The 26,455-nt window shown below is 36.5% G+C and overlaps 1 protein-coding gene and 1 non-coding gene across 2 annotated transcripts in view; both read left to right on the forward strand.

Annotated features, from left to right (window-relative positions):
* Positions 1–17,208, forward strand: part of LOC104601481 (uncharacterized) — a 64,958-nt gene extending 47,750 nt beyond the window's left edge. Inside the window, exons 4-7 of the transcript XR_002022889.2 lie at positions 5,253–14,827; positions 14,921–16,310; positions 16,399–16,630; positions 16,710–17,208. This is a non-coding gene — a transcript (uncharacterized LOC104601481). The remainder of the gene's footprint in view (positions 1–5,252; positions 14,828–14,920; positions 16,311–16,398; positions 16,631–16,709) is intronic.
* A 1,783-nt stretch (positions 17,209–18,991) lies between these two features.
* On the forward strand, positions 18,992–20,834 carry LOC104601483 (Pmr5/Cas1p GDSL/SGNH-like acyl-esterase family protein). Its single transcript, XM_010264827.3, has one exon. The coding sequence runs from the start codon at positions 19,342–19,344 to the stop codon at positions 20,431–20,433; it is 1,092 nt and encodes a 363-aa protein (XP_010263129.1). The 5' UTR covers positions 18,992–19,341; the 3' UTR covers positions 20,434–20,834.
* Positions 20,835–26,455: the final 5,621 nt, after the last annotated feature.

Here is a 26,455-nt window from a genome sequence, read left to right on the forward strand (position 1 = left end):
TCAAATGTTAGGACCATATCCGGTCTACTCCTCCCAAGACCCTAGATAGTTGGGACCAACATTTGATAATGACCCTTTTTTTGTATAGGTAGGAAATAGGATGTCTTGAAGATTACAACATTTTGGTCCCCCAGTAATATGCCTCCCTTCCAACTACCAATCCTTTGTTTGCATTGGAAGGAGTATCATTCTGAAAGCAATGTGGAACAACACAAATAGTTACTCTGTTCAGTGTCTCCCCTAAATTTCACTAGCTTATTTTGTAGTTGCTAGTATAACAAAAATTATTGTTCTCAAATACTGATATCATGATAATCAGGAAATCACCTCTTGCAGTCTGATGTTTGGACATTTTTTTATTGCAAAATCATTGACAATCTGTTTTCTAACAAGTCAAATTCAATATGTTCTATCATAATGGAATTTGGGTTATTTCCATTCCAGGCTCTCATCCATGGCTCAAACGATATATATGGGTATTTGCTTTAGCTGCTTATATAGTGGAGGAAGGGACATGGAATTTATCCCATATTTGCTTCCTATGAGCATTATTAATTTCTCATACATAATCCCTCTAATGGTTCTTCTAGAGTAAATTCCTAAGGGCGACATTAATGTGATGGAAAATTTGTCAACTTCATTCCCTCATAGGATCAAGGATTAAAATATCAATACACGGTTTATCGAATCAGTACTAGTGTACCTAGATGCACTTGGATACACCAATACACGTTTTTGAAACATTTAGAAGGTGACAATACTCTTCCCTAACCTGTTGATCATTACAAAATAAAAATTAAAAAAAATAAGAATGAGTATCGACTATATGATATACACAAATACTGGGTACCGAGCATATTGATATTTTAATCCTTGCATAGGATTCTACCATTATATTAAGCTAGTACTTTGACCATAAATTAGTTTCTCTATCGGCCTAATTATTGGGTGTTAACTGATAACAACTCATGGGACTAAAATCCTGGTAGGAGCTACTTAGCAAAATCTAAGAGGCCGGTTGGGACCAAGGGCCAAAAGAGGGCGATCCATTTTGTTCCGTCTATAGTGGAGAGTTTGCTTCCATGAATCCCATGAGCGTGGAACTGAGTTTTGGGTTGGCGTTCACCCTCGGAAAAACCTAACCCTTAGGATGAGACCCTTCTTCACTAGTCTTTCTTCTGCTATTAATTCTCTCCAACTATTACCTCTGTGTCAACCTTAATGACTTCCCAAGGGGGGTATTTATAGCTGCCCCAACCTTCCCTTCCCTTTGTCCCCTTGTACATGGTGGAGGGGAGAGTCAGCTTTAGTGTCTTCATTATACCTATCCCTTCCCCGGGGTCTTTTCAAATACATGGTCTTTCCCAAATTATCCCTCTTAATCTTGCACGCCATCTTGGTTTAACCAATAATAGGTCTCGCCATGGTGCGGTTTCACCGGGTCATAATTGTGCATCACCAACTTCACGCCAGACGGTCTCCCCAGCCTGGCAGACCTTGTCCGGTTCATCACGCATTCGGGGTTTCTTGTACAAGTGAGCCTATGAGCGCGTAGCAGTTCATCTTTTGGCCTTTTTACCCAGTTCGCGTGCCAAGTGAGCATACTAACTCGAATCTAGTCCATCGTCCCATCCTCTAACACGTGTTGCACCATATTCCTTTGGATGACTGGCCTCGATTCGGTCTACTGCCCTATCATCTTGATATGGACATCATGATATGTTCAGAATCTAGATTTTAGACCATTAGCTTGATGTTGTGTTAATTTCCTAATGAATGCAAATAATGGAAGTAGTTTGATCCTCAATAGAGAGATTTCCTAAGAATTCAAAGGCACATTATGAATATTTGTTATATGTTAAATCAAAATTTCAACCAATAATGCTAAAGAAGTCACATGGTATATTTATTTTTCTTTGGTTCATATTTCACATGGTGTATTTACCATTAAAGACTTCAACAATGTTAAAAGATTCAATTCTTACATATTGTTTCATCATTGGTTTAAGTTTTTCAGTTCATGGTTTAATTCATGTACCATAGATTTTGCCATTTTTTCTAATAAATGCAAATATTATTTGGAACTAAATGTTGATCTAATTAAGCAAAGGTCAGCTTAATTCTAGGGATTGGACATTTGGTGACCACTTTCCAATAAAAGTGGATAAATAACCTCACATCTTCCAGGTTTGCCACTTGAGAGTATTTCTCATGTCATCTTTTCTTTGAAAGGCTATCATACAGAAAATCATTAATCAAAACCTCCACTTCATTGTCATTCTTGCTTCTCTAATCGATTTAACGATTCCATAGGTGTTCATCTTCTTGTAAATCAAGACCTTGCCAAACAAACACACTACATTATTGTTTTGCCATATTCGCTTTCTTTTGTCCTACAAGCATGCATCTGTCTAAAATCTCCTATTGCAAGGTTCAAAGTATCGGTACGTATCAGCCCGTATCAGCCGATATGTGTCATGCCAGGAGCTTCCCGATACACCGCTACAAGGGTTGTATCAGGTCAGACCATGGTTCAGAGGGTAGTCGGGACTTAAACCGACCCCTCTGAACCGATTTTGAAAAAAAAAATAAATAAAACAAAAAAAACACCAACACAGGCCGATACGCCGGTATTTAGAACCTTGAAAAACTATTGATGGTTTGTATATCAATGTCTCGCTGCACCTTTCACTCATAGGAGCTTTTCTACAAAAATCAACCATGTTTTCTTACCTAGAAAAGAAAAAAAGAAAACCAACATAGAAAAGGTGATTCAAGATCCTCGTACTTGGGTTTGTTGTGAGCTTATTTATTAGCAACAATCAAACTCTTAATAAGGATTTGGATGAACTCTACTAATTATATATCTAAAACTCAGCCAACAATAGAAATCCCAAAAAGTGGGGATTACACCTTTTTTACCATGACCTCTTTTTCTCAATTTTGAAGAATAAAATTATCATATTTCTTTATTCACATAAGTTTCTTTCCAAAGACTAGACACTTCAATGCTGAAAATCTTTCAATTTTAAGGGGACAAGGATCATCCTAGCCGAACAACCTGATCATATTTTAACTTACTAAAAACATCCTTGGTTACCTTATACATAGACCCCACAACATGGTTTTGAAAACCAGACCAGACTAGATGGTTGGACAAGTTGACCTGAGAATCAGTCATGGTTCCAGGTCCGGCCCGTAGCATACTTTAGACCAAACGGTCAGACCATTTGACCCAAAAATCAATGGTCATAAGTTGTTGAATTTCCGGTTTGGTTTTCAAAACCATGCTCTACAATGAAGTTTCCTTTTTGATTAAGACCCCATAAAAGTTTGTCAAGCTTGTCATGATCCAAAGTTTCTATGGAAAATTTATTTTGAGGATACCCATCTGCAATGGCTGAAGAGATTACCAAGGGTCAAATTCCACTTTCTATTTTGGAGGTCAATAAGGTGTATTTCTGATTAGTGTTCATTTGCATTTGGTTTTGGACCAATAACTTTGAAGCTTGGAATAATGAGGTTTTATATTAGCTCATATGTTTAAACTAAAACCTAGATCCAATTATTGCCCAATAACCATGACACTTGAGCACTTTCTTTACCTATGGAATACTTTTGCACATCCAATAGGCCAATTCTTATTACTAGGAAGTTGGGATGAGATAAAGCTTCCTCTAGGGGCATATCTCATTGACTATTTGCTAAGAAAAGATATTTTGTTCCCACAAAAAACCATTAATAGCTATTGGAGAGTGGCTTAGCTACAAAGAGATATATAAAATAAGGAAATATAGAAAACAAGTAAAAGAACAAATAAGAAAAAACCTTTGTCTAGAGTCTAAAATCTATGTCTAGCTTTCATTTGTTGCAACAAAGCACGAAAATGGAGAGAGAAAGCAAGAGTTGAGACATAGATATTCGGTTTGGAATTTTGAAATATCTATTTGTAGCTTTCATTCAATGCAACAAAGTATGGAGGGAGAGAAAAGTGAGAGTTGGGACTTAGAGATTGGGTTTGCAGATTTCAAAATTTGAAGAATATTGGAGAGTAAAGTAAAAATTGGTTAATTTAAAATTTTTCAAATGCTTTAATTTGAAAATTTAAAGAAGAATGATAGGTAAAATAGTATATTTCTACCTTTCCATTAATGGAGCTAACGGTAGGAGGATTTTGTCAATTGTTAGAAAGTTAGGGGTACTTTAAGTCAGTTTCTAAATAGTAGGGGTCAACCCATGTCCTTAAAAATCAAAATTTTCCTTCTCATTATTGCACATGGTAGACCAGGGTTGTGTAAACCCACATATTCAAACCAACCATAATTTAAGAAAACAAACCACCACTTTGAGATAAAATTGGGTTGGGCCAACCTATATACCTGAAATTTACGAGCATAGACATCGATAAAAATTAAAAAAAAAAACATATGATTCACCAAAAAATTAAAAAAATAATATATATTCCAACTAAAAAACATAGAAAATGAAAAATGTATACATTTCAAAGAACGAAAAGGCATAAAGATGATAAAAAATATAAATATATATATACAACTAAAAATCAGAAAATAATACATATTTCATTATAAAAAACATAACTTGCAAAAAACATACATAATGATAAAATATTAAATAAAGGTATACATTTCAGCTACAAACATAAATTATAAAAAAACATAGGAAGTGATAAAAAAAAATTAAAGGAAAAGTATATATTAAGGCTAAAAAAGAAAAAAAAAATCAGATGTCAAGTTTTATGACGGTTATCAGGAGATGTAAGTAGGATTAGTAGCATTTAAACTACGAAAACTTGAAGCAAGATAAAGAAGGACAAAGAAAATATAGAGATTTGGTAGAAACCACTGCTTATATCTTCTACCTCAGGCCAACCCTGAGGATTTCCACTAACTAGTTGGACATTCCCATGTATACACCATCTAAATGGCCTAAGAGAGATGATTTTTTTCCTGATTTCCCATTAACACATGTATTATACTATTATTCTTTTTTTTTTTGCATTGAAATTAGTATGATAAAACCCTACAGGTTAGCAAATTTTCCCTACATAATAAAAATTGTTTGAGTAGGACCATTATGTGCTATTTCTTTTTTTTTTCTCTTGAAAACCTCTTAGGCTTATCAATTCATTAATTTTGATCAATTGATTATGAAGTTTGGACTTCAATTTTTATTCTAAAATGTATTGATAGAAGTGGAGTGTTTCATTCTAATATTTGTTAAATATTAAACAGGTTTTTTTCCCAATGGTGAAAGCTAAAAGAAGAGAGTTGATTGCAGTATCCAAAAATGAAGACAACACTGGGGCAGAAAGTGACTTTTTTGATGAAGATAGTTGGGTGATTGTTAAGAAACAAAGAATTACCATTCTGGTTCCTCCTTTACCAACACCCATCAGATTTGCATATGAGAATCAGAGAAAGAAACAAGTCAACTCCAAGGGGACAGTTAAAAGCAGACTAGTGGTCCCAACTGAGACCCATACTCAAAATTGTCCAATGGATGAAAAGAAGTCTTTGTCCTTGGTACCAAAAGTGAATGTTCAGATGAACAGAGGAACTCTTGCCACAAAGTTAAATCCTATAAAAGAGAAGTTACCAGAGCCCACCATTAGAACAGTTTCAGAATGTCCAAATCAGTGTGCTGGAGAAACCATGCAGCAGCCACCATCTTTAGATCTTATTTGTGACAAGCAAGTGCAAAGTGCACATAGATCGTCAAAAATAGTTGGGTTGTTAAGAGGCCCAAAACCTACTATGGATCCATGCCTTCCTCTGCAGATTTGTCCAACTAGGGCCACATTTTCTCATGGATCAGTCAATTGCCTCGATGGGGGTGTGTTGCAAAATCATAGGATGCGGGCCTTGAGACTTGAAAGAAAACTAGCAATAGCTGGTGGGTTGAGCAGATGGCTTGTATCACTGGGATTGGGGCAGTTCATACAAATATTCCAGAGTAGGAATATTGATAAATTTCAGTTAGTAAATCTAACCATGAACAAGCTCAAGGATATGGGTGCAAATGCAGTAGGACCAAGGAGAAAGTTATTACATGCCATAGACTGTCTCTACCAGCCACATCCTTTGAAGACCTTCTAGATTCGATGGTGATTCAAGAGATATTGGGACCATCTGGAATAAATGGATGCAAATTATGAGCATCCTTTGTCCAAGAAATGTCTTTCCAATAGAATTATATTTTATCTTTTGCCTAGACAGGAAGAGAGCAGCCACTTTGAGAAAAAATTTTCAAATGTTAGGACCATATTCGGTCTACTCCCAAGACCCCAGATAGTTAGGACCAACATTCGATAATGACCCTTTTTTCGCACAGACAGGAAATAGGATGTCTTGAAGATTACAACATTTTGGTCCCCCAGTAATTTGCCTCCCTTCCAACTACCAATCCTTTGTTTGCATTAGAAGGAGTATCATTCTGAAGGCAATGTGGAACAACACAAATAGTAACTTTGTTCAGTGTCTCCCATAAATTTCATTAGCTTATTTTGTAGTTGCTAGTATAACAAAAATTATGGTTCTCAAATACTAATATCATGATAATCAGGAAATCATCTCTTGCAATTTGATGTCTGGACATTTTTCTTATTGCAAATTCATTGACAATCTGTTTTCTATTAATTCAAATTCTAGCTCGGATTTAGATAGTTGTATAGCATTAATTTGGGTTATTTCAATTCCAGTCTCTCATCCATGGTTTAAACGATATAGATGGGTATTTGCTTCAGTTGCTTATACAATGGGGGACGGGACATGGAATTTATCCCATATATGCTTCATATGAGCATTCTCAATTTCTCATGCATAATCCCTCTAATGGTTCTTCTAGAGGAAATTCCTAAGTAGGACATTAATGTGATGGGAAAATTGTCAACCTCATTCCCTCATAGGATCAAGGATTAAAATACCAATACATGGCTTATCGAATCTGTACCAATGTACCTAGATGCACTTGGCTACACCAATACATGTTTTTGAAACATTTAAAAGGTGTTAGTCATCTTTAGACCTATTCATGGGCTGGGTTGGGCTTTCACTTGTCATTAAGGGAAATATGCTAGGCCCGAGCCCGAGCCCGAGCCCAGCCTGACCAATGGGCCTATAACTTGGGCCCAGGCCCGGCCCTGATAAAAAGCCCAAAGTCTGACCTAATAAAAAAAACAATTTTCCCTATTCAAATTAGAATTAAAAATTTAAATAGTTTTTTTTCCTATTTAAATGAACAACGGGCCTACAAGATGGTTTTTTTCCCCTTTCTTTTATATTTTAAAACACAGTTTTACATTCTTAAATCAAAAAATTTATTCAAATGAACATAATCACATTACTCACTTTAAGTCTAATATTAGGTCGGGTCGAGCCGGGTTTGGGTCAGGCTATTTTGATAAAACCCAAGCCCGGCTCGAATTTATTGGGAGTCGAGCTTTTTGGCCCGAATTTAAGCCCGTGAGCCTATAACCACGAACAGGTCTAGTCCTCTTCCCCAACTTGTCGATCATTACAAAATAAAAATTAAAATAATAAGAATGAGTATCAACTATATGACACACACAAATACTGGGTACCGAGAATATTGATATTTTAATCCTTGCATAGGATTGTACCATTATATTAGGCTAGTACTTTGACCATAAATTAGTGTCTCTATCAGCCTAATTATTGGGTGATAGACGATAACCATTCATGGGACTGATTAATGGATCATGTTCCAAATCCCATCTCAAGTATGTGGGAATCAAATCTTAGTAGGAGCTACGTGGCAAAATCTAAGAGGTTGGTTGGGACCAGGGGCCAAAAGAGGGTGATCTAGTTTGGTCTGTCTATAGTGGAGAGTTTGCTTCCATGAGTTTTGGGTTGGCTTTTGCCCTCGGAGAGACCTGACCCTTAGGACAAGACCATTCTTCACTAGTCTTTCCAGTTTGTGTGTCGAGTGAGGTCAGTATCCACCATTAATGCGTCGTCAATAGACTAACTCAAGTCTTGTCCACCATCCCACCCTCTGACACATGTTGCACCGTATTCCTTTGGATGACTGGCCTCAATTTGATCACAACAAAGTACGAACCTATCATCTGAATATGGACATCATGATATGTTCAGAATCTGGATTCTAGACCCACCACATTAGCTTGATGTTGTGTTAACTTCCTAATGAATGCAAGTAATGGAAGTAGCTTGATCCTCAATAAAGAGATTTCCTAAGAATTCAAAGGCTTATTTCGAATATTTGTTGTATGTTAAATCAAAATTTCAACCAATCATGTTAAAAAAGTCATAGTCTATTTACTTTTCATTGGTTCATGTTTCACAAGGTGTATTTACCATTAAAGACTTCAATAATGTTAAAGATTCAATTCTTACATATCGCTTCATCATTGTTATAAGTTTTTTAGTTCTTAGTTTAGTTCATGCACCATAGATTTTGCCATTTTTCTTATAAATACAAATATTATTTGGAGCCAAATGTTGATCTAATTAAGAAAAGGTCAACTTAATTCTAGGGATTGGACATTTGGTGACCACTTTCCTATAAAAGTGGATAAATAACCTCACATCTTCCAGGTTTGCCACTTGAGAGTATTTCTAATGTCATCTTTTCTTTGAAAGGCTATCATACGGACAATCATTAATCAAAAACACCACTTCATTGTCATTCTTGCTTCTCTAATCGATTTAACGATTCCATAGGTATTCATCTTCTTGTAAATCAAGACCTTGCCAAACAAACACACTACACTATTGTTTTGTCATATTTGCTTTCTTTTGTCCTACAAGCATGCATCTGTCTAAAACCTCCTATTACAAGGTTCAAAGTATCGATATGTATCAGCCCGTATCAGCCGATATGTGTCATTCCGGGAGCTTCCCGATACACCCCTACAGGGGTTGTATCGGGTTAGACCATGGTTCAGAGGGTAGTCGGGACTTAAATCGACCCCTCTGAACCAATTTTGAAAAAAAAAAATAAATACAACATAAAAAAAGCACCAGCACAAGTCGATACGCTGGTATTTAGAACCTTGAAAAACCATGGGAGCACCTTTCACCCATCTCGTTCATGGGAGCACCTTTCACCTATAGGAGCTTTTTCCTACAAAAATCAACCATGTTTTCTTACCTAGAAAAGAAAAAAGAAAATCAACATAGAAAAGGTGATTCAAGATCCTCGTACTTGGGTTTGTTGTGAGCTCATTTATTAGCAACAATCAAACTCTTAATAAGGATTTGGATGAACTCAACCAATTATATATCTAAAATTCAGCCAACAATAGAAATCCCAAAAAGTGGGCATTGCAGCTTTTTTACCATGACCTCATTTTTTCAATTTTGAAGAATAAAATTATCATATTTCTTTGTTCACATAAGTTTCTTTCAAATGATCAGACACTTCAATGCTGAAAATCTTTCAATTTTAAGGGGACAAGGATCATCCTAGCCGAACAACCTGATCATATTTTAACTTGTTAAAAGCATCCTTGGTTACCTTATACATAGACTCTACAACAGGGTTTTGAAAACCAAACCAGACCGGATGATTGGACTGGTTGACCTGAGAATCAGTCATGGTTCCAGGTCCCATAGCAAACTTTAGACCAAATGGTCAGACCATTTGGCCTAGAAACTAGTGGTCAAAGTGGTTTAATTTCCGGTTTGGTTTTCAAAACCATGCTCCACAATGAAGTTTTCTTTATGATTAGGACCCCATAAAAGTTTGTCAAGCTAGTCCTAATCCAAAGTTTTTAGGGGGAATGATGATTCAGCACAAGGTCAGAATTTTTAGGCCCAAAGTATAGTTTGGGTCAGTGCCATCTTGGGATTGATATGTGTAGAGTGGGGGTTTTTGACATTTTGAATGTTTATAGATCTGCAATGGAAATCAGAAATCTGCATTGGGCCTGTCCGTACTTCTCCGAAAGTTTTTATGGAAATTTTATTTTGAGGATACCCATCTGCAATGGCAAAAGACATTACCAATGAGGTTCAGATTCCACTTTCTATTTTGGAGGTCAATAAGGTGTCTTTCTATTAGAGTTCATTATGGACCAATAACTTTGAAGCTTGGAATAATGAGGTTTTAATATTAGCTCATATGTTTAAACTAAAACCTACATCCAATTATTGCCCAATAGCTTCTTATTACTAGGAAGTTGGGATGAGATAAAGCTTCCTCTAGGGACATATCTCATTGACTATTTGCTAAGAAAAGATATTTTGTTCCCACAAAAAAACCATTAATAGCTATTGGAGAGTGGCTTAGCTACAAAGAGATATATAAAATAAGGAAATATAGAAAACAAGTAAAAGAACAAATAAGAAAAAACCTTTGTCTAGAGTCTCAAATCTATGTCTAGCTTTCATTTGTTGCAACAAAGCACGAAAATGGAGTGAGACAACAAGAGTTGAGACATAGAGATTCAGTTTGGAAATTTGAAATATATGTTTGTAACTTTCATTCAATGCAACAAAGTATGGAGATGGAGAGAAAAGTGAGAGTTAGGACTTAGAGATTGGGTTTGCATATTTGAAAATTCGAAGAATAATGGAGAGTAAAATCGAAATTAGTTAATTTAAAATTTTTCAAATGCTTCAATTTGAAAATTTAAAGAAGAATGATAGATAAAATAGTCTTTTTCCACCTTTTCATTAATGGAGCTAACGGTAGAAAGATTTAGTCAATTGTCATAAAGTTGGGGGTACTTTAAGTCAATTTCTAAATAGTAGGGGTCAACCCATGTCCTTGCAAATCAATTTTTTTTCCTTATCATTATTGTACATGGTATCGAGTTGTGTAAACCCACATATCCAAACCAATCATAATTTAGGAAAACAAGCTTTGAGATAAAATTGGGTTGGGCCAACCTATATACCTGAAATTGACCAACATAGACATCAATGAAAACTAGAAAAACATATGGTGCACCAAAAATCAGAAAATAATATATTTCAACTAAAAAACATAAAAAAAGAAAATGTATACATTTCAAAGAACGAAAATACCTCAAAATGATATAATTCTAAAAATATATATCCAACTAAAAAAAATCAGAAAATAAAACATATTTCATATAAAACAACATAAATTGCAAAAAAAAAAAACATACACAATGATAAAAAATTAAATAGAGGTATACATTTCAGCTACAAACATAAATTGTAAAAAACATAGAAAGTGATATCCAACTAAAAAAAAAACAGAAAATAAAACATATTCATATAAAACAACATAAATTGCAAAAAAATATACAAAATGATAAAAAATTAAATAGAGGTATACATTTCAGCTACAAACATAAATTGTAAAAAACATAGAAAGTGAAACAATTTTATGGAAAAGTATATATTAAGGTTAAAAAAGCAAAAAAATAGATGTCAAGTTTTACAACGGTTATCAAGAGATGTAAGTAGGATTAGTAGCATGTAAACTACAAAAACTTGAAGCAAGATAAAGAAAGACAAAGCAAATATAGAGATTTGATAGAAACCCCTACCTATATCTTCTACCTCAGGCCAACCCTGAGGATTTCCACTAAGTAGTTGGACTTTATGGGTGCTAGCAAAGCCTTTACAACTAGAAAAACTCCCAGGTCTTGCAATACCTTTTCTAGCATGACTTACAAATGCCTGTAATATCTAACCAGTAAGACTTGTGGGAGCCAACAATGCAATAGGGCTTATAGGTGCCTACAATACCTTGTAGTTGGGCTTTTTTCTTGGTGCTAACAAGACCTTAAAAGTGTTTAAAATTAAACACTTACCTGCACACAAGATAATGCATGTATAGCAAGAGACCTCTAAGTAGGTAGATATATCAATACAAAGTTCAAACTAATCAATTGCAAGAGTTTTCTCAAGATGCTCAACCTAGTGAAGGGATTTGCTACAAATAGATGAGACTATACAAGGTCAAAGGCCTTTAAACTTTTTTTACCTCTAAAACTATTAACGCTTAAGAATCCTTTCAAAACAATGATTCTTGCTAACTTTCTCTCTATAAAAAATAATTATACATTATATACAAGGACAACACAGGTTGTTTTTTCTCTTGATTTTTCTTTCTTGCTTTGAATCAAATTAAACACATCTATTTGTAGAGGGATAAAAAGCAATAAGTCATTTTCTACCCATTTGAGGGGTTTTTACTTTCTTAGAAATGATTCAAATTTGCTCCAATATGATAGAAGGCTTTCCAAATATGGCAATAGTTGTTTACGCCTTCAAATGGCACTAAATGCTTTGAAGTTGTTGATTGCCAAATTTATTACTAGTCAACTACGATATAGAGGAAATAATCTTTTTTTCCACTTCTAGTAGTAAGTTGGTTTCTTCAATCAATTGATTGATATCAATTTGAACTTAGTTTTCTTGGGTTAGTTGACTATGCATTTTTTAATAGTTGACTATCTCAAGCAAAACATTTTTATGCCTCAACTATCCAGTTAGTTGACTATGCCTTTTAGGGTAGCCAATTATGTCTCATAGTCTTGGCAAGACATGTATTTCAAATAACCCAACACTTAGAAATCTTGGAATTGTTCATCCTATGGTTTGGAATTTCTTCATTTGTCTTTCAAACTGAAATCTTAAGATTGTGGTCTCTTATTTAAATCCACAAAAGCTTAGAAACCAAATCTATTCTAACCATTAGTCTCTAAAATTGCCTAACCTATGTTCAATATTGTTGATAAAGATTGCATTTTAAACAACTATTACATCAAGATCCTAAAAGACCAATACATTTGAGCATAAGTTTATGTAGTTTTCCTCCTTAATGAGTTGTTATAACAAATAGCCATTTGAGCAACTCCAAATCATTTAGTTCTTGTAATAACCTTGTCAAGCTTGATTTTTCTTAGAGCATCCACACTGAAGAGAATTGATGATGGTGATGATATCATGAATCTCAAGCAACTAATCAAGTAGAATTTTCAATATTCATATTTGGTAGCAGCCTTCCTTTTACACAATTGAGGCTTAAGGAAAATTACTTGAGATAATGACAATCTTAGTCACACCATTAGTACTCTCAATGAGTTAGTTATCATAAAAGCACATAGGGTAAACACCTTCATCATAATTCACTTAACATAAAGGACTTCTTGGGTTTAGAAGTTCAATGTAGTGATTAGGGGTATTTTGTCTATTAGCAAAAATGTCGCTAGTCTTGTCAAATTGGCCAAGATTACAAATGATAAGCATGTTAATACTCCCTTAAAGTTGAATGTTAATTAGTCTAAATCAAATGGCTCCTTACTTCTTAATACCACTTTATATCGGCAAATTGTGGGATCTTTTATTTATTTAATTATGACTCAGCTTGATATCTATCATGATGTTCATGTTGTAGGTTAGTTTGTTTCTGCTCCTCGTTAGCCTAACATGGTTGTAGTTCAATGTGCAATTCATTATGTTCGCCGCACAATTACTTAAGGCTTCTTCTTCACCTATACAGTTGAGAGGCAATTGTATATTAGGCTAGTTTCCTGAACACCCATGTTTTTTAGTCAAGTGAGTCCTTCTAAATTACTTAAACCCCTACTATAGTTTACCATCTACAAAAAGCCTCTCATATTTAATTTGTAATGCAATTTCCTAAATGACCTTGTTAGTTATTAAAATCAATGAATAAAAAATCTAAAATTGATTAAAAGATTTAAATCATAAAATTCCTTCAATTTCAATTTCTTCTCACAAAGCCCGTGCATCGCATAGGTGTCAACTAGTACGAGCATACATAGATGTGGTAGAGTGAGAAGTGAGATGTGGAGTATTGCATCCAAATCCAAGGATCAAAACTTTTTTTATTTGATAATTAAGAATAAGAAAGAAATGAAGAAATATTTTTGCATTTGAAAGATATACTAAAAGAGACTTTTAGGTGTGCTGATTTGATTGGTGATTAAGTAAGATTCTATTTGGATAAGTTTTTGCTTTTAACCTTTTAGGCTGTGAAAAGAAATCTTGAGCCAAAAGAAGCATTTTTTAAGTGTTCAATAAAAGTTTTATAAGTAAAATGGGTATGGAAAGAGCATTCATTTTGCTTCAAATGGAATCTCAGCATGTGAGGGCTCTATGAGCTTACATGAAATACTTTGTTGTTTTGGCACCAATGGTGCATGTGGATGTTCATGAGCATTTGCTAATTACAAGAATATCATTATTTGTCACTTTAAGTTATTTACTAATTACAAGAATGTCATTATTTGTCACATTCAATTTTTTACTAATTACAAGAGTGCCATTGAAAGCAATCATTGGGCCTAGAAGCCCACCTTAGGCCCAAGCTCATCTCAAACCCAAGTCCAAATCTACCTTGGCCATAAAGGCCAAGCAAATGCTAGTCCAAGCCTATTCCATGCACAAGCCTGAATTCAAAACTTGATTTGAATAAGAATAAACAAATTCACATACTTGTCGATACTAACATAATTCATATACTTGGATTCAGGTATATTATTATTGTGGCTAGTAGTCAAGGGAGAAATGGGGGGAGTTCTCAAGCTACGTGGACTCCTGAACTGCATAAAACTTGGGTGGATGTATGCTTGCAACAAGGCATTGCCGACTACCAAACCAATACCACATTGGATAGACAAGGATGGGCAAATGTGATTCAAGATTTCAATAGAATAATGGGGAAAAACTACACCCAGAAACAAATGAAGAACCATTGGGATGCAGTAAATAATGAGTGGAAGATATTCCATAAACCGTCAACTTTTACCGAATCGAGTTGGGATCCAGTGAATGAAACATTCACTGCTGGAGATGACTTTTGGAATGACTATCTAAAGGTATGGTGTAATTTAGCATTTTTAACATAATAAACATGTAGGTTAATCATTTTGTTATGTAGAACCTTACATAGTTTTGTACCTGTGTGATAGACATACCCTTATGCGGCTCAATTTAGATACAAGGGTCTTCCCCGTGCGGCAGATTTGGACATCATATTTGGTGGCACAATTGCCCACGGCTACAATAGTTGGGCACCAAATGAGGGTACACTACCAGAGGTGGTGCCCTTAACCTGACCGACTCTAGATGATGACCAGATGGATGAGGAATTATTACATGAACCAGAGACACCCATGTCTGCATCTGAAACAATGCAGGATGCTAGAAGGATCCCAACAAGCACTCACTCATATAAAGTTGTCAGTGGAGACATAAGGGAGAGTAGCAACTCTACCAGGAAAAAGAAGACATTGGGTGCTATGCAAATTGGCAAGTGTATGGACAGAATTGCATCTGCATTTGAGCTATCAATTACCCATAAAATTGGCCAGGACAAGAGACTAGGTTCTTGGAATGATGCTTTAACCTCCTAAAAGAGATCCCTGAGATTGAGGAGGGGAGTCCTTTATTCATGTTTGCTAGTCTCCAATTCATGAAAGGTGAATTCCGTGACTTGTCTATTGCAATCGGGTCTCCTGCCTTACGACTGAAGATGATTCAAGAGTTGTATGAGCGTCCCAATAGTGTGTGAAACTTGTTTGCATCAATTTGTGTTTAAGTTTATTTTTGTCACATAGACTGGAGAACTTGAGTACTCTTCATTTTGACTAGTATTTCGTAGGATTATTATTGTTGGACTTGATTTATATTTTAATGTTAATTAAATGTGTGTTTTTTATTTTTTTTGCATTTATGTCTTCATTCATTGATTATTAATTTTGTTTGTCTTTACTAAATTGCATGATAGTTTAAGAGATGGCTATTGATAAGGAAATTGAAACGAAGACTGAGGTAGTATCAGATACACAGTCTGATTCCGATAGTAGCTTCTCTTACAATGGGGTGATGGATACTGATGATGAGCATGAGTGCATTGTGAATGTTGTCTCTATGGTGAGTGAGTTTTATTATGATACTTGGGTTCACAAAGAACCCAAACACACCATGGACTATACGGGAGCAGTGTACACAAGGTCTCTCCTTGAAGGGCACGATGACCGATTGTATGAACTTTGTCGTATGGACAAAGATGTATTTATACGACTGTGCAATACTCTGAAAGAACGTGGCATCATTGCAAACAATCGAGATATTTCAATGGAGGAACAACTAGCCATTTTCCTTCATATTGTTGGACATAATGAGAGGAATCGGATGATGCAAGAGCAGTTCCAACATTCCGGCGAGACAATTAGTCACTTTTTCAATGACATGCTGATGGCGATAGTCAAGCTCTCATTGTTAATAATATGCCCTCCCAACTTTGACATTGTCCCTCCACACATCCGCTAGAATCCAAAATACTTGCCATATTTCAAGGTAGCATTCTTATACTATGAGCCCATTTTAAAACTACATCATAAATAACTAATACTGAAAGCTATTGTTTTTTTTTTTTTTTTTGTAGAATTGCATAGGAGCTATTGATGGGACACATATATCAGCATGGGTCCCTACTGATAAGCAAACACTGTACCGGCATAGAAAAGGGCCTTGCACACAAAATGTAATGGTCGCATGTGATTTCAACATGTGGTTTGCATTTGTTCTTGCTGGATGGGAGGGAACCACACATGACTATCACATATTTGCTGAAGCTGTGCATAATCCAAAATATAATTTCCCACATCCACCGTGAGGTATGGTTGCATACATTACAACTTGTTGTGTATTATATGAAGTGTAAAAATATATTCATATTCTCTTTATTATTCTTAGGTAAGTATTATGTTGTTGATTTTGCGTACCCCAACACTGCTGGCTACATGGCATCGTGCCATAATACACGATACCACTTGCTTGGTTTTCAAAGGGGAGGACAACCTACAACAAAGGAAGAGTACTTCAATAATGTCCATGCCTCATTGAGAAGTGTCATTGAGAGAAGTTTCGATGTGTTAAATGCTTGATTCCCTATTCTGAAGTGTATGCCATGTTATCCATTAAAGACACAACAGTTGATAGTTGTGGCTTGCATGGCAATACACAACTTCATCCGGGACAACTAGGACAGAGACACCCTATAGTTGATAGTATATATTCTCTCATTACAGTTCATTAATGGCTGGTAAGAAATACCACATAGTGTTCATTGGTCGTCGCCCAGCTATATACGATACCTGGGCCGAATGCAACTTGCAGGTCCATCGGTACAATGGTGCAGTGTTCTGCTCATATAAAATATACGAAGTAGATTGTCAATTTAGCCATTTTATAACTTTTCATGATTCTTCAACTGCTAGGCCGTCTAGTTGGAATGATGCATCCAAATTAACCTATGTGTATGGGACATCCATGTGTGTTTTACTAGTTGAAGTTATTACATTGGGCATATTGTACATCTCCAAATGATATGCAATTTTACAAATGTTCGCACTTTTATGTTACTTTAGGGCACATTAAACAAATATGGACAGGGAATTTGTTTGTGAAAACTGATCTTTAATTACATCTTCTATAAGTATTTTGTGAAAACTATGCCTCGAAAGCACTTTTTGGAAGTATTATGTGAAAATTGTCTTGAAAGTGCTTTCTAGAAGTATTTTGTGAAAATTGCACCTTAAAAGTACTTTCTAGAAGTATTTTGTGAAAATTATGCCTTAAAAATACTTTTTGAAAGTATTTTGTGAAAACTGCACCTTAAAAGTACTTTCTAGAAGTATTTTATGAAAATTGCACCTTAAAAGTACTTTTTGGAAGTATTTTGTGTAAATTGCACCTTAAAAGCACTTCCTAGAAGTATTTTGTGTAAATCATGCCTTAAAAATGCTTTCTAGAAGTATTTTGTGAAAAGTACGCCTTAAAAGTACTTTCTAAAAGTATTTTGTGAAAATTGCGCCTTAAAAGTATTTTCTGGAAGTATTTTATGTAAACTGCGCCTTAAAAGTATTTCCTATAAGTATTTTGTGTAAACTGCGCCTTAAAAGTACTTTTTGGAAGTATTGTGTGTCGCCTTAAAAACACTTTCTAGAAGTATTTTGTGAAAATTGCACTTTAAAAGCACTTTTTGAAAGTATTTTGTGTAAATTGCACCTTGAAGATACTTTCTGGAAGTATTTTGTGTGAACTACACCTTAAAAGTGCTTTGTGGAAGTAATTTGTGAAATATGTGTAGTAAAAGCACTTTCTAGTAGTATTTTGTTATTATCAATATTATTCGTTATTTGTTAATATTAGTTATTATTATTATTTATAATTATTATTATTATTATTATTATTTAGATCAACATGGCAGCCTACGTGGAGGTCCATGTGGGCTCTTAGTTGAAATGTATAATATAACAGGTGAAAAGCATTGTATATATGTATGAGTGAAGTGAGGGTTAAAATTGTCGTTTGTGTAAATATAAGCACTAATGGGGAAAGTAGCTTACCAAACATTCCCACCCCAATAAGTGCTTAAAAACATAATAAGTGATTTGAAAAGTGAGTTACCAAATAGCCTTAAGGGTTGTTAACTAAGAAATACTTACGAAACAAGTACTTCTTTTAACAAGTACTTATTCATCAAACAAGGCCTAAAACTGCCTATTTAATGCGTTCTTGTATTCTTATCAGCCCCTGAAATGCAACGCGGGGGTACCCTGCTTCAAAGCCTAAGTTCTTGTTTGGGAGCGCTTTTATATAGCCGCTTTTAGTGTTGTAGGATAGACTCCACATGGAAAGTAATGAAGAAGCTATATTCGTTGAAAAACCCAAAAAGCTCAAAATTTCTTATATTTAGCTGAGAATTCAACTTTCCAAGCAGTTCAATCAACGGTAAAGCACTAAAGCCCCCTCCAAAATGGGAGTCTAGATTTCTAACAAATTCATATGGAGATGTTCCCAATGTGCAGCTGGATCCCATGTCTCTTCAGAATGCATGATGAGTTTTTGCTTGCAGGAATCTCAAACAGACCCTAAAAATGGAGCTGTGTTTTTGTGCTTTAAAAAGCACATGCCCTGAAACTTATCCAAACGCAACCTTAACACCAACAATCTTATCATATATTTCTCATTTCATTTTCATTTTTACAAACTATTTATATTTACATTAGGTGTGCGCCTCACTGAACTTGAGGCTTAAGCCTCAGGATTCTTATACAAAGGCGACACTGGCAGCACTCTCCACCAAACAAACTGAGAAGAAATTCCTTTAGCCATCTGAACTACTCGCTGCTCCATTACATCTCCTGTTTATATAAGAATACTTTAACAAAAAGAGAAGAGATCAGCTTAATTCTATCCAAGACATCCCAATAGATCCACGGTATGGCAGAATCTGATCCGTGGTTCGATGTAGTTGTGTTCTCTGATTCTGTTTGTAATTGTTGAGTATGAAGCGGTTGTCTGCGATCTGAGAACCAGAGGAATGCTGGGCGCCCTCCAATTCGGCGTCTTGGCGGCGTCTATCGTCCTCTTTGTTCCAATGGGAATGGCGGGGTGGCATCTCAGTCGCAACAAGATGCTCTTCTTCAGTGGAGCTCTCTTCATCACCCTTGCGGTAGGTGTTCATCTCACACCTTACTTCCCTTCGATTTCCGATCTGGTTTCTTCTTTGTCAGCTTCTGTTGTGCTAGAGAATCGAGATTCCTGTGTTTCTTTTCTTCATGAGATTGTTTGGGATGTACAACCGGTTAGGGTTAGTGAATTCTCTTCAAACTCTTCGAATTATGAAGAATCATGGAGTTGGGCCCAGTCTACGCCTGTAACTGCTTGTGGGTTTCAAAAATTGGGTCGTTCTGATGCCTCGGATCTGCTTAATGGGTCCTGGATTGTTGTAGCTGGGGACTCACAAGCACGACTGGTTGTTCTGTCGTTGCTGAATTTAGTTTTGGATCCGGAGGAGATGGAATCTATCAGAGGTGACCTGTTTAAACGACACAGTGACTATAAAGCCTTGATTAAAGGAATTGGAGTGAGATTGGATTTTATTTGGGCACCTTACACTAGGAATCTGACTGAATTGCTTATGGAATTTAAGCATAATCGGCAGTATCCTGATGTATTGGTAATGGGGTCTGGTCTGTGGCATATGTTACACATCACGGATGCAATGGATTATGGTGTTTCTCTAAGATTGATGAGGAGATCGTTGGTCTCGCTTTTGCCTATTTCTCCAGATTTTGGAATGGATGGGCCTGTTACAGGTTCTATTTCCATCCGATCACCCCATATGTTTTGGCTTGGAATGCCAACTCTGGTAAGCTCAATGTTAAATACAGAGGAGAAGAGGGAGAAGATGAGCAGTGTGATGTATGATGCTTATAATAGTGAACTCTATGAAAGTAAACTTTTGCGGCAGTCTGGCGGTCCACTCCTGCTTCTGGATATCCAGTCTTTGAGCAGGAACTGTGGGGCTCTGTGTACTGTTGATGGAATGCATTATGATGGAGTTGTTTATGAAGCTGCAATTCACATCATGCTCAATGCATTGCTTATTGAATCTCAGCAACAGCTTTGAAAGGGATATGGGTATTTTTGGTTTCTTCAATTTTTAAACCCTTTATTGAAAAATACAAGCAACTATATTTGAAGTACACATGTGGCAAACAAAGAAATTCAAAATATTTTATCTGCATGATCCTTACAAGAGGTCAGAGTTTCCCATCTAATCTTGTACTTTTTCTTTTACCCATCTTTTCCCCACATTCAGATTAAGTTGGTATTGACTTTGTTTCTTTTTTCATAATAGCCTTTTTATGGGGTGAGGGGAGGTTCCTTTCCTTTTTTTTTCTAATTTCCCCTCTGTTAATATGTACGAATATCTACTCATACCTTATCATCTGTATTTTGGAGAAGAGTTTGGATGTTAAAAAATTAATTTTTGAGTTGAACAGTTTAAGAAGTTCAATTTGTGCAGCATAGCATATATTTTCTGCAATTTTAATGTAACTATTGTGATCTTGTCAGCTAGAGGCACCTTAATAGCAAGGTGCTCTTCTGCAGTATGAATTCATGATTACAAATGCATTTAGCCCACTTAGGGTTTTTTTTATCCTCAAAATTCAACTGATCAGGAAACCTTAGTAGGTATCCATTTGTGTATGAGTACAACTATGCCCATGTGTCATTTAATTGGAGTAGGCTCTTGTATATGACTAAACTAGAGCTGCTTCTTGGGAATCTTCCATGTAAGCAACAGATGCCATCTTAGCCTTTTCAGGTGTCCTGTGCCTGATGAAAAGTTCTCTGTCAGGGATTTCCATAGCAGTGCTTTCAATGCCTAGATGCTTCACTAGAGATCAGTAATTTACCTTCCAGGAAATCTTACAAGTAATAGTAATAATTTTATATCAGTATTATCAGAGTGCCAACTCAACCTACTAGTCAATCAAGGGTCATACTGACCACTTCACTAACTAGTTGATATTCATGGTGCAGTATTTTATTTGTTTATATTTGTATATAATTATTTAAAATAGTATTAATATGTTTTTATTTGGATACATTGGTGCTAATTGCTTTAAGCATTTTTTGTACTACATTGTTGGTTGATATATAAAGAGAAATAATGCATATAATAAAAGAAGGGTGTAGGTGTTCTCTTAAGTTTTCCTCCGATCAGTGGTGTGCTGGTATGGAGTTGTTACAAACAAGGGACTCACTGAATAGTCAGGGCTGCACTCTTTTGCTGATAAACAAAGGCTTACTCTAAATCCTAGCCTATCCAGCCTTCCTTTCCTATATTTTCTAAACAAAGATTGTAAACTAAATGTTTTGTATCATTATTTTATTGCATATTTGCAGTCTAAATGGATTTACATATGAGATTGTATCAATACTAATGCTAAAACATTTCCTTTTCGTGAGAGATAATGATGGAAATGTTACAACATTGTTCCCAGGACGGTAGGAGTAGGAGATTCTCTTAGGGCTGAATCGCCCGCTGCCATACAAGGAATCCAAATTGGAAATGAGTTTAGTGTGGAGAATTTAATGATTGAAGGAGATTCTAAGGTGGTAGTGGGGTGGTTGAAAGATCTAGAGTCTATTATATGGTGTTATAAGGGTGGTTGGAGGATAATGGAGATGATACGAGTTGACCTAAGGAGAGTTAGGAGGATGGAGGAAAGGATGATGGTGTTGAGAGCGAGTTTGGTTGGAAGATTCATGGGTTTTGATTTGGAGGTGGATAAGGTTGAAGCTTGGGGAAGCAACAAAGTCATGAGGGTTAGGTAGCTGAATGGAGGTTTATTCCTCTTCATGCTTCATAGCAAAGAATGAGCAGAAAAGGCATTGGAAGCATAATAGAGGATGGAGAGGAAGCTCAACCCCAAACTTGGGTGGTGGTTCCCTGTGGCAGGTGCACCGAGTGAAGTAGGAGGAGAAGGGCAATGTGGATCGCCTTGGTGGGGATCCCAAACTATGTGCTTGGAGCATTAGCATGTTTGAGGAGATAGGGAAGCAATGTGGGAGGTTCTTGAAATTCAATGATAAAATAGAACATGGGATAGATTGGACATGGCCAAACTGTTGGTAGAGATGGGGGATGTTTTAGAGATCTCGAATAGAATGAGATTGCAGTTTGTAGGGGAAAGTTATGAGTTGAGACTCGTGGTAGAAGGGGAAGATAGTACAACACTACAACCCTAAGTTCAATTCAGGAGAATATGTGGAGAGAAGGGGGTGGGGAGAGAGGAAGGAAGAGAGTGAGAGCGGGAACTAGGGCAACAAAGCAGGCGATGGGAAGACAAATAGTCAGTCAAAGGAAGAAGGAGATGAGATGGGGAGTGAGAAGGACAAAAATGGAATTTTTGATGTCTTGGAGGATGTGGGAATTAATAGGGGTGGACATGTGGAGGTGAAGGAGAAGGGGAGTAAGGAATATCAAGAAACGTGTATGGGAATAAGGGGAGGTGAACAATAAATGGTGGGGGAGATAGTGGAGAATCGAATTCATGTGTGGGTCCCACAAAGGCACAAAAATAATGGAGGGATAGACAATATCAGTTTTGGCCTTTGGTCGAATGGGATGAGGGTTATGAGAGGTAAGGGTACAATTAGTAAAAAGCCAATTAGGAGGGGTCTTTCAAAAAATTTGAAGGAAGGAATTTCAAGAACTCAAGAGGATTCGGTCTAGGTGATTGCTAGGTTCGAGGGAGGTAAGAAGACATTAGAAGTTCAGCAGAGCAGAGGAATTAGAGAAGTGACCAGCAGAGCGTGGAATTGACAAGAAGGTGGAGTTCAAGGAAGAGAAAGGGAGGTGTAGGAAACAAAGCTTCAGACGTAGGACGATATTGCAGAGGAGTGGTTAGGGGTGGTGGGCTTGAAGATGAGGTAAGAACCCATATTGAGTTGACTCTAGAGGAGGTGTATGAGGCTCAATCGAAGGTGGATCAAAGGGTTGGGAAGAAGAGTGGATGACTGGTGAGAGGAAGAGAAGTCATTCTACTAATAGTGAAGGGGGTGATAAGTAGGAGAGAGTTTATAATAGGAAGAGAAGACTAGTGGGAATTGATACAGTTGCTGAAGAGGGGAAAGGGGTTGACGTAAGAGATTGGGAGAAGTATCTATATGAAAAGAGAAGGGACATGGAGTAGGCCTATAAATGGAGCAAATTCAAATCAAATCAGTCTATTCAAATTTGAATTCAAATTCAATTACAAAGCAGATGATTCGAATTCAATTAAATATCCCTCGGATATTCAAAACTACCAACCAAATTCAAAATCGATCAAAACATCAAATATTCTATTCAAATGCGACCAGTTACTTTCCTCCAAAACCCTAACATAGCTAGATGCATTGAGAGAAGAGGAAGAAGCACTCTACGGTGTTGATATTGTTCACGGCTTCATGCCCTACCTCCTCTACAAATAAAACTAACAAGAAACATCCAACAACTGCAACAAGACATTGAACAAGAGAAAAAATAAAAAACTGAATAAACTAAAAAACCTAAAAAATAATGTGATATATGATTAGGGTTAGGTGGAGAATTATGAGAAGATAAAGAGAGAAAAATAATTGAGAGTTATTGTTCTGGTGATGTTGGAGACACTAGGATGGATCACCTGTTGTTTTCAAAGTATGGACGTATCACTATTGTTATTTGGTTATGGATGCATCACCTGTTGTTGTTCTTGAAAAACTTCAGAAAATATTGGACATGGATGGCAGCTCCAGTGGATGGTAGGAGCTATCTGTAAACTTGCAAAAGTTGTAGAGAATAGGAAAGGCTCAGGGGGGGGGGGAAGAGAGAGAGGTGAGGGAAAAGTGGAAGGAAAGAAAAAGAAAGCGAGGGGTCATCGAGTATTGATGGAAAGGATAGGAGGGAGAGAGAGAGAGAGAGTTATCAAGCATTAATGGTACTCAATAGTAACATCATTGCAGCCTTTTTGCAAACATGTCACTTTTTTTTTCTGATGGGCATTTGACAATTGTAAGTGTTAAAAATCAGTATTTGTTTTAGGGTTATTTTGGTCTTTTTCTCTATTTTTTGCCTCTGTTCTTGAAGTATAGTATCAGGGCTAATATTGTAATTTTCTTTTCCATTATGAATGAAACATATAGACGGCAGCAGTTTAGTCTCTCTCGATGGAGACTATTCAGCCTATTTTCTTCATATTCCCTTTCTCTTCTTTCTTCTCTCTCTCTTTTTTCTCTTCCAGGAACTAGTGCAGGTATTTTTCTGTGTTTATTAGATTTAATACAGGTCTGATAACATGGTGTCAGACTTGGTTGATTGTCCAACTCACCTGCATCAGTGAAGGACGCCCTAGACTACATCAGTTGAAATTTTTTTGCTCATAAAAGTTGAAAGGAAGGGGAAAGACTAAAAAGGACTGATCGCACAAAAGTTTAGGAGGCTTCCATGCCTCAGGTTGCATCATTGGGTGGTTGGCTGATGGTGTATTAACTCCCTTTGTTTGGCAGTTCGAAGAGGGACTATGAATGTGCAGGTTGGATGTTTGTTGTTTATGTGTGGTAGGTTGGTCTTTGTGAAAGGCAAGGTCGGTTAGCTCGTAGAAGGGTTTCTTGGGGTTCTTATGTTCTAGTTTAAGGGGTTGTGGCTAGACTGTTGTTGTTTCCAGGCCAGTAGAGAAGTCGGTTGGGTATTTTATTGTCTCAAGGTGTTCGGCTTGAGTGAGTGTTGCAGAAATCCTGTTGTGATTGATGGCAGCTTCTAGTAGTGAGAACAAAACAAGTGTGACGGTGCAACCGGATTTCATGGCTGTACAAATGACATCAGTCAAACTTAATGGTACAAATTATGTACCATGGGCAAAATCTGTTGAGGTGAATCTGACAGCCAAAGGGAAATTAAAGTATATTAAAGAAAATAAACCAGACCCAGGGGCTGCAGTGTATAATGACTGGATTCAAGAAAATGTGCAGATCATGATATGCCTTTGGAACAGTATGGAACCTCATATTAGTGTGAACTTGATGTTCTTTGATACTGCAAAAGAAATTTGGGAACATGCCAAGCAGTTGTATTCTGGACAAGATAATGTAGCCAAAATATATCAATTATACTTGGAATATTTTCAGCTGCAACAAGGTGATAAGAGTGTGGAGGAGTACCATGCTAGTTTAAAAAGTTTGCGCAATGAGTTGGATTCGTATCATTCCCTTTCAATTGATCTCAAGGTAATAACAACAACAGAGAGATTAGTTGGATATGGCGAGATTTCTTTCTAGATTAAGGACTGAATTTGAACCAGTGCATGCTCAGATTTTAGGTAGTGGTGATATACCCACACTATCAGAAGTCTTTTCTAGAGTCAAAAGGGTTATGAGCCCATATACAGACAGAAAATACTCCAGTATTAGAGAGGTCGGCTTTAGCCGCAACCAAAGGTGATAGAGGTAGCTCACATGGTAGGAGCAGCTATCCCAGAGGGGGTAACCGTGGCAGAAGAGGAGGTCGTGGTGTGGTGCTAGAGATGGGAACATCAGAGATCGTGGTATAAGTAAAGTGGTGGATTAGTGGTACGAGCCCATATACAAACAGATAGTACTCCAGTATTAGAGAGGTCGGCTTTAGACGCAACCAAAGGTGGTAGAGGTAGCTCACATGGTAGGAGCAGCTATCCCAGAGGGGGTAACCGTGGCATAAGAGGAGGTCGTGGTGGTGCTAGAGATGGGAACATCAGAGGTCGTGTTATAAGTAAAGAGGTGGATTAGTGGTAATTAAGTAATCTGTGAAAATAAGAGGTCTTAGGTTCAAATCTTGTTAACAACATTTTAAATTATTAAAAAAAAATATTAGAGGTCGTGGTGTCGATGTTGGTGGTCAAGGAATGGTCAAAAGAATGCAGCTATTGTGGTAGGGAAGGACATACTGTGAACTATTGTTATGATCTGCATGGCCCGCTGTCTACTTGGGCCAATGATGCTGTTGTAGAAGGAGATAGTAGTGCTACGGGTGATGAGTCTGCTACTTTAGGAACTAGGAAAGAGAAGGAAATGGTCTCTATCACCCGAGAAGAGTATGAAAAACTTCGTTTGTCCTCTTTTTCTCTCGGTAATATTGCAAC

Source organism: Nelumbo nucifera, chromosome 2 (assembly GCF_055504915.1).
Source record: "Nelumbo nucifera cultivar China Antique chromosome 2, China Antique-T2T, whole genome shotgun sequence".
NCBI lineage: Eukaryota > Viridiplantae > Streptophyta > Magnoliopsida > Proteales > Nelumbonaceae > Nelumbo > Nelumbo nucifera.

Coding starts and splice junctions, on each gene's coding strand:
- LOC104601483 (XM_010264827.3), top strand. CDS start 19,342: ATGCTGGGCGCCCTCCAATTCGGCGTCTTGGCGGCGTCTATCGTCCTC.